Consider the following 15396-nt stretch of genomic DNA (forward strand, 5'->3'; position numbering starts at 1 on the left):
AATAGAAGACTCAGACCTGGGCTGAACTTCTGTATAGTAATAATATATACGATCACCACCATATGCTGGCATCTAAATGCTGGCCATCAAGTCAGACAGGTGACGCATAAAGTTAATACATAAGAAAGGATAAACAAAATCTAGAAGGTGGTTAGATTCCATTAAGATGTGATTGCATGATCAAACCCAATACCAAAAAGACTGAGGAAAGATAATCAGGTGCAAGCAGATGAACTATGAAGACATCCATGAATATGAGGAATGCTTCAAAACAGTGTGATTGAACCACTCAGGAGTTCCAACTATAAATTAATTTAACATAGAGAAATCCGACCATGGTCCTCTGATGTCAATCTTTATTAATGGCTTGAAGCCAGATGTTGTCAGATCGGTTAGGTTAACAAACTCAAGTTGGAATGAACCCAACACTTCATGCAGCCGGTTAGTGGATATCGCTAACCAAGTGGGTCAAATCATGGAAGTTTGAGTAACAGCATTACAGGCGGGACTTCCATCAACCAACGACAGAAACAAGACTAAGTCTCTAAAGGAGCATATTATTTTAGAATGATAAAATACAACATTAGGCTAGAAGTTGTAGCCCTTGCTTGCCGTAATCAAATATGGCCAGTCTCTTCAATCTGTAAAGATCTGTCCAGGGACAAAGGAAGATGGCCAGCCGGTACACAAATTAATGGGATGTTATACAATTGCCGATAGAAGTGGCTGATTGGAATGTAAAGGCTGCTCCAAAATGAATACAGTTGAATTCCTGTCAAGATGGCTCTCTCGGTGGACATTTTTCAGAAGCCCATAAAAATGTCTATTTTACTTCTTTTAAATCTGTTTTTCATCTTAAATGTGCTTCTGGGACTGTAGGAGCATGAGATTTACAGCTTGGAGATTGATTAAGTGATCCAGCGCTTTGTTGCCTCCGAGAAGATTCTGGGAAGCGAGCATGTACTCAGATGCGCTCAAGTGGAGTAACTTAGAACTGAGGTCCGAGTCGTTGTTCAACTCCATGTTTCCAATTAAAGTGTCGAGGAAGATTATTGAGATAGGGAAGCGAGTGCTGAAGGTGTGCGAGAGTTCAGCACCGACTGCCTGACGTGTCTGTGAGCAGCCTATTGCTGTGGGACTAGCTATTGGCAGGCAGGTATGCCTCTGCCTTGTGAGGTGTCCCTCTCTTTTGATGAACGTCGGTGATGTCGGAGGATGGTATTGTGGTTTTATGTTTATGGATTGGACTATTACATTTATGGACTGTGGACTTTTTCAAACTTATGGTTTTTAAATTCTGTGTTTTTTATTGCCCATTCCTTTTTTGTTTTGTTGTGCAAGGGGAAGGGGTTTGGGCGTTGATGTTCTTGGTGCATTATGTTTTTTTTGTGTGGGGCAGGGATTGTTTGGGAGTTTTTGTTCTGTTTTGTGTGGGGGAGGTGGGGTTTGGAGTTGATGTTCGGGATGCCATTCTTTTTTGTGTTGGGGTGGTGGGTTTGATATTTCAATCTGAATGACTTTCATGTTCTTTCTCTGTCTCGTGGCTATCTGGAGAAGACAAACCTCAGAGATACATATGAATACACACTTTGATAATAATAAATGAACCATTGAACTCCATGGAAATGTAACAGTGATTTCATGTATTAGTGGAAAGTCGTTAGAAACTGTTACATATAAACTCCTTCCCTTCACTACCCTGCAGGTCACTCTTGGACAAGGTGTAGCCCCACCCACACCCCATAATCAGGGTCACCTGAAGCCATGGGAGCATGTGGTGGATGGTCAAATGAGCAGCTAGCTGGTGCATATCACAAGTCCTGGTTAGGCAACCACTGACGCCAATGACTCGGGCCATCTGTCTTGTAAAGACCTGCCCAAAAGAACCACTTTGGTAGAAAAATTTGCCAAGAACAATCATGGTCATGGAAAGAACATGATTACCCACGTCATACAACATGGCACATAATGAAGGAACAAAATTGCAGCATATGATAAGGGTAACTAATTGTTTTCTGTGGTAGTGTATTTTCCTTATTCATTTATAGCATCATTTCTTAATATTACAACAAAATAATTACATTTGAATTGTTTGTATGGTGTAAGAAATACTTTATTGTGAGGAAGCCTGAAGAAAACTTGAATGGATAGTAATTTTTAGGGAAAATAAAAGAGCAATAATACTTATGGACAATAGTAACCACAATCTGTAATTTTACATTCCATGGTTGGTCTCTCATTATATGTGGGAACCACTTCCAGTTTATTAAGGACTTCCGTACCTGCTATCAGGTGTCTGTCAAAAAAAAAAGAAAAAATGAAGAACTATGATTAACCATGGGTTATTTCAAACAATTTTTGGAATACTTGATACCTGAGGATATTTGAACTAAAAGGTTGTGTATGGTACAGGGTAGAAAGCTCAAGGTAAACAAGCATTTTTTTTCTTTCCTTTAGGTTGTAAACTTCCAATTTTTTCTAGCTATTGTCTGCACGGGTATATAGTAAGGTTTTCCTCGAAATTTTTCCTTCTTTGTGTGCATGGCCCCTCAGCATGTCCTTAAATAGCTTTGATATTTCTCATGACATGAAAGGGACCGTTCAGTCAATGGAGACTGTTCTGGTTCACAGACTGTTCCCATTGGTCCTACTCCTCCCTCTATTTCCCTGAAACTTGTTTGCTCTCACATGCCCACCAACCTCACTGATTCTCCTGCCACACAAGTACACCAAATGCAGTTTACCATGGATGATTAATTTGTCAGAGCATCTTTGAAATGTGGAAGGAAATCGGAGTGCTTGGAGTCCACACAGTTACTGGCAGAATATGCAAAACACAGGTTCAGGTTTGAAACTGGGTCACTGGAACTCTGCAGGGTTACACCACTGTGTCTTTATCCTAGCTTGAATTTATCATACAGGCCCCTGACACCTTTTTAGACTAGGCAGTGTCCTCTATTATTGACCTTCAACCAAGGTTAATATATATAATCCTATCCTCTTCTGCAAGTTCAAAGTACATTTATTATCAAAGTACGTCTACATTAGGCAACCTTGAGATTCATCTCCAAACAGGCAGCCACAAAACAAGGAAACCCAAAAGAACCCATATATAAAAAAAGACTGTTGAACACCCAATGTGCATAGAGGGAAAAAAACACATAATGGCAATAAAAAAGAACCCACAAAAAAGACCATCAAACACCCAATGCACCCCATGCAAATAATAACTGCAAGCAAATAGCATTCTGAACTGAAGTCCACAAAGAGAGTCCCACAGTTCAGTGCAGAGCTGAGTCATGAAGCAATGACCTGAACAGGCCCGACCCTAGCCCCGACCTTTTCAATCTGTCCAGCGCTTAAATCTCCAAGCTTGCCTGAAACTGTAAGTCTGACTTTATCTGACTATCCACGTGCATATAGATACAATTTTAAGAGTTAATCTTTTAAGGTGGTCTGGAGTCACAGTTAAGGATGGCAGATTTCCTCCCCTGAAGGACATTAGCAAAGTAGATATTTGAAGTTAAAAACAAAACAAGGCTGATGTTTCTAAATCTAATTTGGCATTTTAAATTAAACAATTATCAATTTGGTGTCTTCAGGAATTAAATTTTCCATACATTTTTTCCCTAAAAATTGAAAAATCAAAACTAAAGTTATCAATATGAAAAATTAATCTACAACAATTTTCATTAAAGCAGCAGTACTCAGATAGGAAGAAGGAGAAACCTACCCAAAAGATACAAATCTGGTATTCATCCAAAGCGTTGGTTGAAGTGTGATGTAGAACTGACTTCCATTAGTATGTGGCCCCTTGTTAGCCATTCCTAGGATTCCTCTTTTGCAGTGTGAGATAGCAAAATTCTCATCTGGTAATAGAAAGCAAATAACATGCATCATTTACTTTTGCTAATATTCACTATGATCTAAATTGGAATCTAGCAATATCTTTTTTTATACTATTTATTACAAAAAAAATCTAATCCCTCCCAAGACCGAAGCTGCTTATTAAGGAGACAAAAAGGTAAAATACCTTCTCATATAGTAAGAATTAATAATAGTCAACATCTAAATTTAAACAACGAATTGAGGGTTTTGAAAGTTTTGAAAGTAATTCAGAAAGGGTCCTCACAATGTTTGAAAGTCTTGACAAGATTCAGAAATTGAACAATGAATCTTCTCTAAATCTAAGCATGACAACATCACATAACTATTGAGCATGAGTAGGAGGAGAAACATCTTTCCATTTAAACAAAAGCACCCTCCCAGCTATAAGAGAGCTAAAGGCCAAAATATGTAAATCTGATGTCTTCAACTTGATATCTTGTCCAGCAACAATACCAAATAAGACTGTCAAAGGATTAGGCTTAAAATTGACTTTGAAAAGTAAAGAAAAAGTTTGAAAAACTTCTTTCCAATATTTTTCAAGAAATGGACAAGCATTTCATATCAGAAGGTCTTTCTACTCTGTGGTCAATGCTCTATATTAACACCACCTGAACACCTCACTACCTCATCACCAGTTGTACTTATTATGGTAATACAATGGGAGAAAGACTGGAGATACATTTTTTTCATTAGCTTATGATTATCTCATTCCAAACTTTTGTCACCAGTTAATCTTTTCTGTACCCAACATTATTTAAGTTATGCACTTTACTTTTTTTATTTATGTGTAATTCATTTGTAGATTTTATTCTTACTTTCCTAAGTAATTATGTGTTAAATGTGCATTACGTGTATTACAGTGCTTTACACCCTGGTCCAGAGAAACATTGTCTCATTTGATGGTATACATGTATATAGTTAAATAACAATAAACTTGACTTCATTTAACTTTTACCGTTAAACGTTTCTCCATAAGTAGACATTCCACCGTCTCCTCTATTTGATAGAACATCTGTAGTTTCAGAAAAGAAAGATAAAAATATGAACATGAATAAAAGATAAAAATATACACTTACTGAAGTCTGTCAGGTTAACCTTAACATTAAATGTGGCTTCGTTTTTTTTAACCTCCTTTGCTCCCTGGTCCATCCACCCACCTCATCGCTTCCAGCCCTATCATCAACAAACACACCCGAGACTCACCTATTCAATTCATATGGAAGCAGCAAAGGAAAAGGTTATCTTGGATCTTATTATTTTGTGTAGTGGAGGATTGTCTAATGATCTTATTATCACAGAGATTTTGAGGACAAGCAACTCCAATGTGATATAATTCCATATAGAAACTGAAAGTGATTGACAATGCAAAACTAGGGTTATAAATACAAATAAATGAAATTAAAAAGGCATCAGGAGAGTTCAGAAGAAAAAGAGAAATCTCATCAAATGTTGCAAAATTTTTGAAGGGTTTGACAGGCTGGACATAGCAAGGTTGTTTCTCGTGACTGAGGAGCCTAGGACCAGGAAGCATAGTTTGAGAATGAATGATACAAAATATTCCTTTGCCTAATGGTCTCTGGAGCTCAGTCATTCAAAATTGACCAACAGATTTCCAGATAATAATGGAATTGAGGAAACTAAAGTACTGGGTAATGGTGGCAAGGTTGAAATGTAGCCATGATCTTGATGAATCATGGGGCAGGTTAGAAAGGATGAATGGCCAGTTCCTGCTCTTATTTTTTATGTTCTTATATTTGTTGATTTTGTCCTTTAAGGAAGGTTGGAAGAAGACTCACTTCCATCAAAGTTCTGTGATAACTACTGTCAATGTGTGTACTGCATAATCCGTTAGAATCGCAATAGGAAGTGCTGGAAGTGGTGGATGGGTAGTTAGTGTGGAGAAAGTGAACACCTTCCATTGTTTTCACTAGGCCTCTATTTGCTCCTAAAGATACATGCAGTTCTCAGTCCTGGCTAGATGCTTCTTCTCTACTTTGATTGCTCCCACAGCAGTAAATCCCAGCAATCAGAGAAGATGTTATATTATATTATATCGGAGGACTTGAGAACTTATTTGAAATGTTTCCTCTGTTTTCAATGCAATGTTTAGTAGTGATGGAGCTCAGTGCAGATTACCTGTTTCTGAAGACTGGTGTTGGGCATGCAAACTATTTGGCCCATCAATGACACATGCTGAGAGTACTTAAAGCCATGAAGTTGGTGGCATTGACCAGGAGATGATGCTGATATTGGTTTGTCTATCCAGCCAGAGAATGTGGAGGATCTTGCAGAGACTCTACCTTTCCAGTGCTTTGAGGTGTCTGCTGCAGGCAGCCTATTTAGCTAAAGAGGATTGGAGGATGAAAATCTCTCCTCCTGGGAAATCTCAGCAATTCAGTTAGAAGGAGAGATTGAATAAGCTGGTTTTGTTTTCCCTAGAGCAGAGGAGGCAGAGTGGTAACCTGATAGAGGTATACTAAATTATGAAGGAGACAGGGCAGACTGTAAGAATCTATCTCCTTTGATGGGGTGGCTACAAGAACACATAGACACAGAAGATGATTGGTGTCTGGAATGTACTGCCTGCTGTGTACATACATCTATTGATGCTTCTGGACACATCTTCAGTGATGTTCCTGGAATCATCGGGTGTTTCGGGTCTTTCAACATCATACAACCTCCTCCAGGTGACCCAACCAGGGCTGATCAGACCCCAGCTTGTGTCCAGACGGCTAGCTACTTATGACTCCATGGCTCCCCTCTTTTGAGGAAATTTCTCTCCAAAGTTTAAAAATAAATTTAACTGCTAAGGCAGAGAAGGCTATGGACCTGATGTAGGTGAATGGATTAGTATAGATAGGTGGATGACAGGCTATGGATAGGTTATGTCACCCAGATGCCTAATTCATGTCTCCCACAGCAGATCCTTTGGTTGAAGGAAAGTCAGTGAGTCCCTGGTGGGAAAAAGAAATGCTTTGATAACATAAAAATCAGCCTGAAGAAATTCAAATAAAATCTAAAAAGTGGGAAGACATTGCATCCAACAGATACACCTGGAGGAAATCTGTTCAGCAGGGAGCTGTGCCACAAGAGTGTGACGTCCTTTGTGCCGCAGCTGCAAAAGGAGAGACTGAACAACCAAAAGACCCAACCACTAACCACTTACTCATGCTCACACTGCACCAGAATATGTGGATCCCAGATCAGCCTCTACAATCACCTGAACACCCACCAATAGACAACCCCTTAAGCGAACGTCATACGCAACTCGAGTGATCGCATGACTACTAGATACTGTAGGTGATGTGGTCAGTGTAGGTGCCATGTTTCTTCGTTCGCTATGTGATTATAGTTGTTTGGAGTCTTTCTGCCATGTTATATAAACCATTATACTTACCTATGATGTGGTTTTAAACAGCTGTGGCTACTTCAGCAGTGTAGTATTCTGATCAGGCTGACTCAAATGGTAAAATCAAGTTCCTAAATTAGCGTTCTGTCTCACCTCCCCCTTGAATCCAACCATTCTTCACTAGTCTGTGAAATATTGTTCCTTTATAACAAGGTCGTGTGTCTGCAGATGAAGAGCTTGCCTCTGCTGTGCACAATGCCGCAAAGTTTTTGCACGTCTTCAGACAAATATCTGTAAAAAGCTTTGAGTATACATGAATTTATTATTAGCAGACTGATCATAAATATCAGCTTTGGTCTCTCTAAAGAAAGAAAGATTTTAATGATTGGAACTATTTAACACTACTAAAAATATTTTGCACTCCTGTAACTATTTCAAATGTAAAAAAAAATCATACTCAGTATTAAGATCCTAGAAACAGCAGTGTGATACATTGGCTTCAGTCACATTAATGGCCAGGTCATGGGAAGAACTTTGTTTCTGTTCAAAGTAAAACAAAAGGATTTTCTGTGACCACAAGAACACTTCTTCAGTACTCTGCCACATATTATGCATTAGCCTAGATTTGAGAGACACAGTAGACTGCAGATGTGAGAATCTGGAGCAACAAATAATCTGATTGAGAAACTCAGTTTAGCCTAGATTTTAGTATTAGTTTCTGTTGAGTGGGATTTGAACTCACTTCCTATTGAATTAGTGGTGAGTGGTAATTCAATAGAGCTAAATGATTTGGTGGGTACAGCACAACTGAAATTACCATTCTTGCATTAGGTAAGAACAATAAACATGGATAGGTGACTTACTGCTGACTGTTAGCCACTGATCCCAATTGAGATATTTTTCTATGTACATATTTCAGAGCAATCTCAGATTCTACCTCCTAACATACCTTCCATGTTCAGATATTATACCTTAAGATTATACAGTACATTGCTTTTCACAGACTCAGCTTGTCTTATCGTACTCCACAGCCAATGAGGTCAATGGTGTTGACTGAGTGGTAAATATTAACAAAGTTCACTGGATTAACTATCCTTTCCTCTTCAAGGTGGTGTCATGCAATCTCTTACATTCACCCACAAAGCAGTTTTTTTTTTGATATCTCATTCATCCTGAAGGTTCAGTACTGCACTGAAATATCAGCCTCGATTTTTGTGCTGAAGTAATTGGAGGGAGGTCACAACTATCCAAAAATGCAGCCAATTCAGATTGAGAGATGAATACTATTGTTTTCTGTGACGTAATATACCAAAGCTTCATAACGAACATACCTTGGAAGCTCCCATCATGATACATTAAGCTGTGAGCATGCTATATTGGCGCCAGAATCAAGGCAATACTTGTAGGCTTCCCCCAGTATATCCTCGGACTACGTTGGTTGTTGACGCAAATGAGACTTTTCACCGTATGCTTCATAGAACATAGTACACTATAGCATAGTACAGGCACTTCGGACCATAAGTTTGTGCCGACCTTCTTACCTATTTTAAGATCAATTTAACCATTTCCTCTCTCGTAGCCACCCCATTTTTCTATCATTCATGTGGCTATCTGAGGGTTTTTTAAATGTACCTTATGTATTTACTTCTACCACCGCCCATGGTAGGGCATTCCACACACCCACCAATTTGTGTAAAGACTTACTTCTGACATTCTCTGTATACTTTTCCTCTAATCATGCCCCCTCACATTAGCCACTTCTGCCCTGGGAAAAAGTTTGTGGTTATCTACTGGATCTACACCTCTTATCATGTTGTACACTTCTATCAAGTCATCTCTCATTCTTCTTCGCTCCAAAGAGAAAAGCCATGGTTTGTTCAATCTATCCTCATAAAGCATGTTCTCTAATCCAGGGAGCGTCCTGGTAAATCTCCACTGCACCCTCTCTAAAGCTTTCACATCCTTCCCATAATGATGCAACCAGAACTGAACACAATACTGCAGGGTTTTATAGAGTTCCAACATTACATTGCAGCTCTTAAGCTCAATCCCCTTATTAATGAAGACCAACACACCAAATGCTTTCTTAACAAACCCATCAACTTGTTCGCCAACTTTGAGGGATCTGTGGATGCAGACCCCAAGATCTCTCTTTTCTTCCAACATTGCTAAGAAGCCTACCATTAACCCTGTATTCTGCCTTCAAATTTGACCTTCCAAAATGAATTGCTTCACACTGTTCTGCGTTGAACTCAATCTACCACTTGTCAGCCTAGGTCTGCAACCTGTCAATGTCCTGTTGTAACCTACAATATGATCCACAACTCTACCAACCTTTCTGTCATTTGCAAACTTACTAACCCACCCTTCCACTTACTCACCTAAGTCAGTTATGAAAATGGAATGTAAATGTGACAAGTAAAGCTAATCAAATCTCAAATCTTCACCAACTTAAAAGAATTACCAGGGTTCTAAAGATCTGTGAGTGACTTCCACATTTGTACTTGCTCTCCCTTTTCACTCCCTCCTGTTTCACTCACAGCCTGAAAAACTCTTGAGCCAACAAGTGGCTGCTGTAAAACTGTCTGCTGTAGGGATCAGTCAATGCAGATCCTAAGCTCACATGAAGCAGGACAAACTGGCTGATCTGAAATATATAACAAATCTGGAAAATATGCTTTATGTAAGTCAATGCATTCAAACTTAAGTAGTTCTCAGGTTCAAGTTTACTGTCATCAGACTATACGTACCCGGAACCATGGTACACCCACACAATCTATATCATACACAGCACATAAACCAAAATATAAAATATAATTCAAAATGCATGTAGTAAAGTGCAGCACAGGTAAAAAGTAAACAGCACGTTGTTCTAGTGATAAAACCTCGGGAGTGGCAGAGTATTCATTAGTGTCACAGCCTGAGGGATGAAGCTGTTACCCAGTCCGGCCGTCCTAGTCCTGATGCTTCTGTAGCTCCTTCCTGAGGGTAGTGGGTCAAAGAGATTGTGGGATATGTAGTAGGGATTCTCAACAATGCTTTGGGCCATTCATCTGCAATGCTGCCGGTAAATGTCACAAATGAGTAAGGGAAACCCAGTGATACTCTTGGTGGTTTTCACTCTCTGTCGGGTCTTGTGGTCTGACACCTTGCAGCTTCTGTACCACACAATGACACAGCCAGAGAGAGCTCCAGTAGAAAGTTGTTAGAATGGATACGGGGAGCCTTGCACGCCTCAGTCTCCTCAGAAACTCATGTGCCTTTTTGACTAGTGAGGAGGTGTGGGTCCAGGTTAGGTCAATAGTTATGTGCTCACCGAGGAACTTTGTGCTCTTCACTCTCTCCACGGCAGAGCCATTGATGTGCAATGGAGAGTGGCCAACCTGTGCCTTCCTGAAGTCCACAATCATCTCTTTTGTCTTGCTCACGTTGAGACTCAGGTTGTTCTTGCACCATTTGACAAGCCTCTCAACCTTCTCTACACGCCAGCTCATCACTGTTGCTGATGAGGCCAACCTCTGTAGTATCATTAACAAACATAATGCAGTTTGAGATTAACCTGGTAGTACAGGTGTGAGTCCTCAGCGTGATGGAGGTTGAGATGTTGCTGCCAACTCGGACTGACTGACGTTTTCCCGTCAAGAAGTCCAAGATCCAGTTGCAGAGAGGGGCATTGAGTCTGAACAAGGACAGTTTACCCACCAGCCTCTGAGGGATGATAGTGTTAAATGCTAAGCTCAAGTCGATGAACAACATCCTAGTGAACAAAGGCATTGTTTTCTAGGTGGGACAGGACAGAGTGGAGACCCGAGGCTATGGTATTTTCAGTGGACCAGTCTGAGTGGTAGGTGAACTAGAAAGGGTCCAATGAAGCCGGAAGGTGGGACTTTATATGATCTACTACCAGCATCTCAATGCACTTAATGATTGTTGAAGTCAGTGTTACTGGGTGGTAATCATTTAGGCCATTGCTCCCTCTGGTACTGAAATGATGGTGGCTGCCTTGAAGCCTGCAGGGAAAGTGGACTGTTTCAGAAAGACGTTCAAAATGTCCATTAAGACCTTTGTTAGCTGGGCTGCACAGTCCCTCAGCACCTGACTAGGTATGTTGTCTGGCCCTGCAGCTTTGTGTATGTTTACCCTGGGAAAGGTCCTCCTCACCTCGGCTGTGGCCTCAAGAGGAGACTGGGCTTTTGTCAATGTCACATCATTCAATTGGTCAAATTGTGCATAGAAAGCATTCTAAAAGTCTAATTACAGTTAAAATGTAACAATTATAGTATACAGGTTAGAGTACCTAAAATATTTTGAATAGAAAATGTATTGCTTTCAATACATTATTGCAAAATGTATTGCACCAGTTGCTGGTGCAATTGGAATTGCACCAGCAGACAACCTTATCATGTTTAGCATGGCCTATGAATTCTGAAGGTAGGAGGGTAAAAAAACAACTTGCAATGCATTCCTTACCTCAAAGAGTAATCGCCCTACAGGTTGCTGTTCAATAGAAATCTCCATGTAAACAAATGTGTGCTACAGAAAACAAAGACAACCAGTAAAACATTAAATCAATACAAATAAGTTTTCTATTGAAGATAAAGCTTGGTTAAATTGATCATTTTTGTTGCAAAGAGGCAAAGTAACAGGAAAGATGATGGAAAACAAATGCTGAGGAATGAACTTACAGTGGGAATCACGGGTAAAGTGTTGGATCTGCTCAGTGTCGAAGGTGTGCTGAATCAAGAAAGGAAGGCAGCTGACATAAAATTTACTTAAGCAAACAGTGTAATTCATATACTTGAAGTAAAAATAATATATTATGCACAGAACTGAGCAAATTTAATCGGACATTGCTCAGCTTTTTTCTTCACAATGGATGTGGTCATCACAGGCAAGGTCACAATATAAGTCAGAATCAGAGTCAGGTTTAACATCACTAATATATTTCGCAAAATTTAGTTGTTTTGCAGCAATAGTATACTGCAATACATAATATTTTTTAAAAACTATAAATTACAATAAGGAATATATTTTTAAAAACTAAACTAAGTAGTGCAAAAAGAGAGTGAAAAAAGGTAGTGTACATGGGTTTGTTGTCCTTGCAATGCCCATCACTTTTTGATTATAATGGTGTTGGTGATAACTGTGTGAATTACAAGACCATTTGGAAGGGGCAATTTAAAACAAAGTCCTATTGCTCTGAATGTGGATTAAATCATATGCCAGGGTAGGTTAGGACTTCATATTGCATGAGGTTGACATTTCTTACGAAGTGATAGTCTCTTGGTAACTATTAAGTTACTGATTTGAAGTAAATAAATTTAAAGTAATTTACTGATTTTAAGTACGGTTGGTCAGATTTCTAGTTATGTCTCTGGATCTTTGGTCCAGAACTCCAGATTACAAATCCACTACCCTAACCACTCCAGTATCTGGACCAAGTTGAGGAAAGGTCCAAATGATGCAGGAGAGAAAGAATGAAAATGAAAATTGTGCAAACATGTTGAAATTGCTAGAGGTTGACTAGATTAATAAAGCAGGTTGGCAGCCTCAGAATTTATCAATAAACTATTGATGAATCCAATGTATATATGCACACAAAACTTTAGGTGTGATTCCAAAAAATTCAGATTTTTCATTTAAGTCTGGGATCAAATCTGGAGAGTCTCTAGCCTGTTGTTTAAGTGCCACAGTATTAACATAATTCACACAGTTTAGGGGAGCCCACTTTTAAAATTTACACCAACAACTGAGCGTGGTTTCTATTCATGGTGCTTGAGAGAAGTTACCGAACAAATTTTTTCAGGATGGAATTGCTTCAGTGAGTTGATGAAGGAGAGGGAAGGAGCTAAGGAAGGGTTAGGGAGAGTGGGAGGATAGTATACAGAACCATACCAATGTACTACATGGCAGTGATCTACCATTCTCCTGGCAGACGTCCCAACACTCCAAAGGCACTAAAACTTTGACAAACTTCTATACATGCGTAGTGGAGAACATATTGATTGGCTGCTTCACAGCCTAGTACGGAAACACCAATGTCCTTGAATGGAAAGTCCTACAAAATGTAGTGGATATAGCCAGTCCATCACGGGTAAAGCCCTCCCCACTATTGAGGATGTCTACATGAAACACTGACGCAGGAAAGCAGCATCCATTATCAGGGACTCCAACCACCCAGGACATGCTCTTTTCTCGCTGCTGCCATCAGGAAGAAGGTACAGAAACCTCAGGACTCACACCACCAAGGTCAGGAATCGTTATTACCCCTCAACCATCATGCTCTTGAACCAAAGGGGACAACTTCACTCACCCCATCATTGAAATGTTTCCACAATCTATGAACTCACTTTCAAGGACTCTTCATCTTAGGTTCTCAATATTTTTGCTTATTTATTTATTATTATTTCTTTCTTTTTGAATTTGCATTATTTGTTGTTTTTTGCGCACTGGTTGAACACCCAGGTTGCTGCAGCCTTTCATTGATTCTGTTATGGTTATTATTCTATTATGGATTCATTGAGTATGCCCACAAGAAAATGAATCTCAGGGTTGTATATGGTGACATACATGTGCTTTGATAATAAATACTTACATTTCGCTTATCCTTAAAAAGAATAAGAGCTTAACTGAATGCTCTTCATATAGACCAATTTCCTTACTTAATGTTGATACTAAAGTCCTATCCAAAGTTCTGGCTCGTAGGACTGAAAATATTTTACCATCTATCATTTCTGACGATCAGACTGGATTTATTAAAAATCAATATTCCCATTTCAATATTCGTCATTTATTAAATGTTATCTATTCTCCTTCTAAGGAGATATCAGAATGTGTGATATCCTTAGACGCTGAGAAGGCTTTCGATCAGGTTGAATGGAATTATTTATTTAAAACCTTATAAAAATTTAATTTTGGGCCTGATTTCATTCAATGGATTAAATTACTTTATTTATCTCCCTCTGCTCGGGTTCTTACTAATTTTCAGAATTCCAAACGATTTAAACTTCAACGTGAATAATTATATTTTTTAAACCTTCTATGACCGATTTAGTTTTTAAAAAATGGGATAGATTGGGTATTAAATGCTTTCAGGACTTGTTTGTTGGAGGAAGTCTCTTTTCATTTCAGCAATTGTCAGCTACATATAGCTTACTAAAAAACCCACTTTTTTCAATATTTACAAATTGGAGACTTTCTATGATCTCAATTATATACATTTCCTAAAAGTCCCAATAAGAATTTATTAGATGTAATTTTTAATTTGAAACCTTTTCATAATGGTTCAATATCCAATATTTATGACATGTTTCTCGGAATGAGAAATGCTCCTTTAGACAAAATTTTAAATCTCTGGGAATAAGATTTACAGACTTCAATTTCTTTTTTTTTTGTAATATGATTTTTATTGAGTTTTCAAAAAGAATATATGAAAAGATAAAATCTACCTCCCCCCTCCCCTTAACCCCCCCCCCCCATATATATAGTCCTACCTAAAAAGAAAGAAAGAGAGAAAAAAGAAAAGAACCACCTGGGTGTTGGAAGGTTTCCACATGTTCCATGGGATTCAAAATAAATTTGGTATAATTATTCGTTACTTTCCCCAAGGGACCAAGGTCTTTATCGGAGCACTTAAATATGCCATCCTATCTTTTGTAAATAAGGGCGCCAAATATTCAAAAATGTTACATATTTATCTCTTAAATTATAAGTAATTTTTTTGAGTGGAATAGAACTAGCCATTTCATTATTCCAACGATTCATACTTAAATACGAATCAGATTTCCAAGTAACTGCTATAGTCTTCTTAGCTACTGCCAATGCAGTTTTTATAAATCCTTTCTGATATTTATTCAATTTAAGTTTCGGTTTTATCCCTTCAATATCACCTAATAGAAATAATACAGGGTTATGTGGAAGTTGAGTTCCAGTAATTTGTTCCAATAAGACTCTTAAATTTAGCCAAAAGGGTTGAATTTTAAAACAAGACCAAGTAGAATGTAAAAAAGTACCAATTTCTTGATTACACCGAAAGCATTTATCAGATAGATTTGAATTTAATCTATTTATTTTTTGTGGTGTAATATATAATTGGTGTAAAAAATTATATTGTACTAATCTAAGTCGAACATTTATTGTATTTGTCATACTGTCAAGAC

General features: G+C 38.5%; 1 protein-coding gene across 1 annotated transcript in view; it reads right to left on the minus strand.

Moving 5' to 3' along the window:
• Window positions 1–2106: 2106 nt before the first annotated feature.
• The window catches only part of ppil6 (peptidylprolyl isomerase (cyclophilin)-like 6), a 37574-nt gene continuing 24284 nt past the window's right edge, over window positions 2107–15396 (minus strand). Inside the window, exons 4-8 of the mRNA XM_072246241.1 lie at window positions 11708–11770; window positions 7391–7538; window positions 4844–4900; window positions 3734–3869; window positions 2107–2296 (exon numbers count right to left, since the gene is read on the minus strand). Of these exons, the coding sequence (XP_072102342.1) occupies window positions 2185–2296; window positions 3734–3869; window positions 4844–4900; window positions 7391–7538; window positions 11708–11770 (516 nt within the window). The 3' untranslated portion in view covers window positions 2107–2184. The remainder of the gene's footprint in view (window positions 2297–3733; window positions 3870–4843; window positions 4901–7390; window positions 7539–11707; window positions 11771–15396) is intronic.

Source organism: Mobula birostris, chromosome 2 (assembly GCF_030028105.1).
Source record: "Mobula birostris isolate sMobBir1 chromosome 2, sMobBir1.hap1, whole genome shotgun sequence".
Lineage (NCBI taxonomy): Eukaryota > Metazoa > Chordata > Chondrichthyes > Myliobatiformes > Myliobatidae > Mobula > Mobula birostris.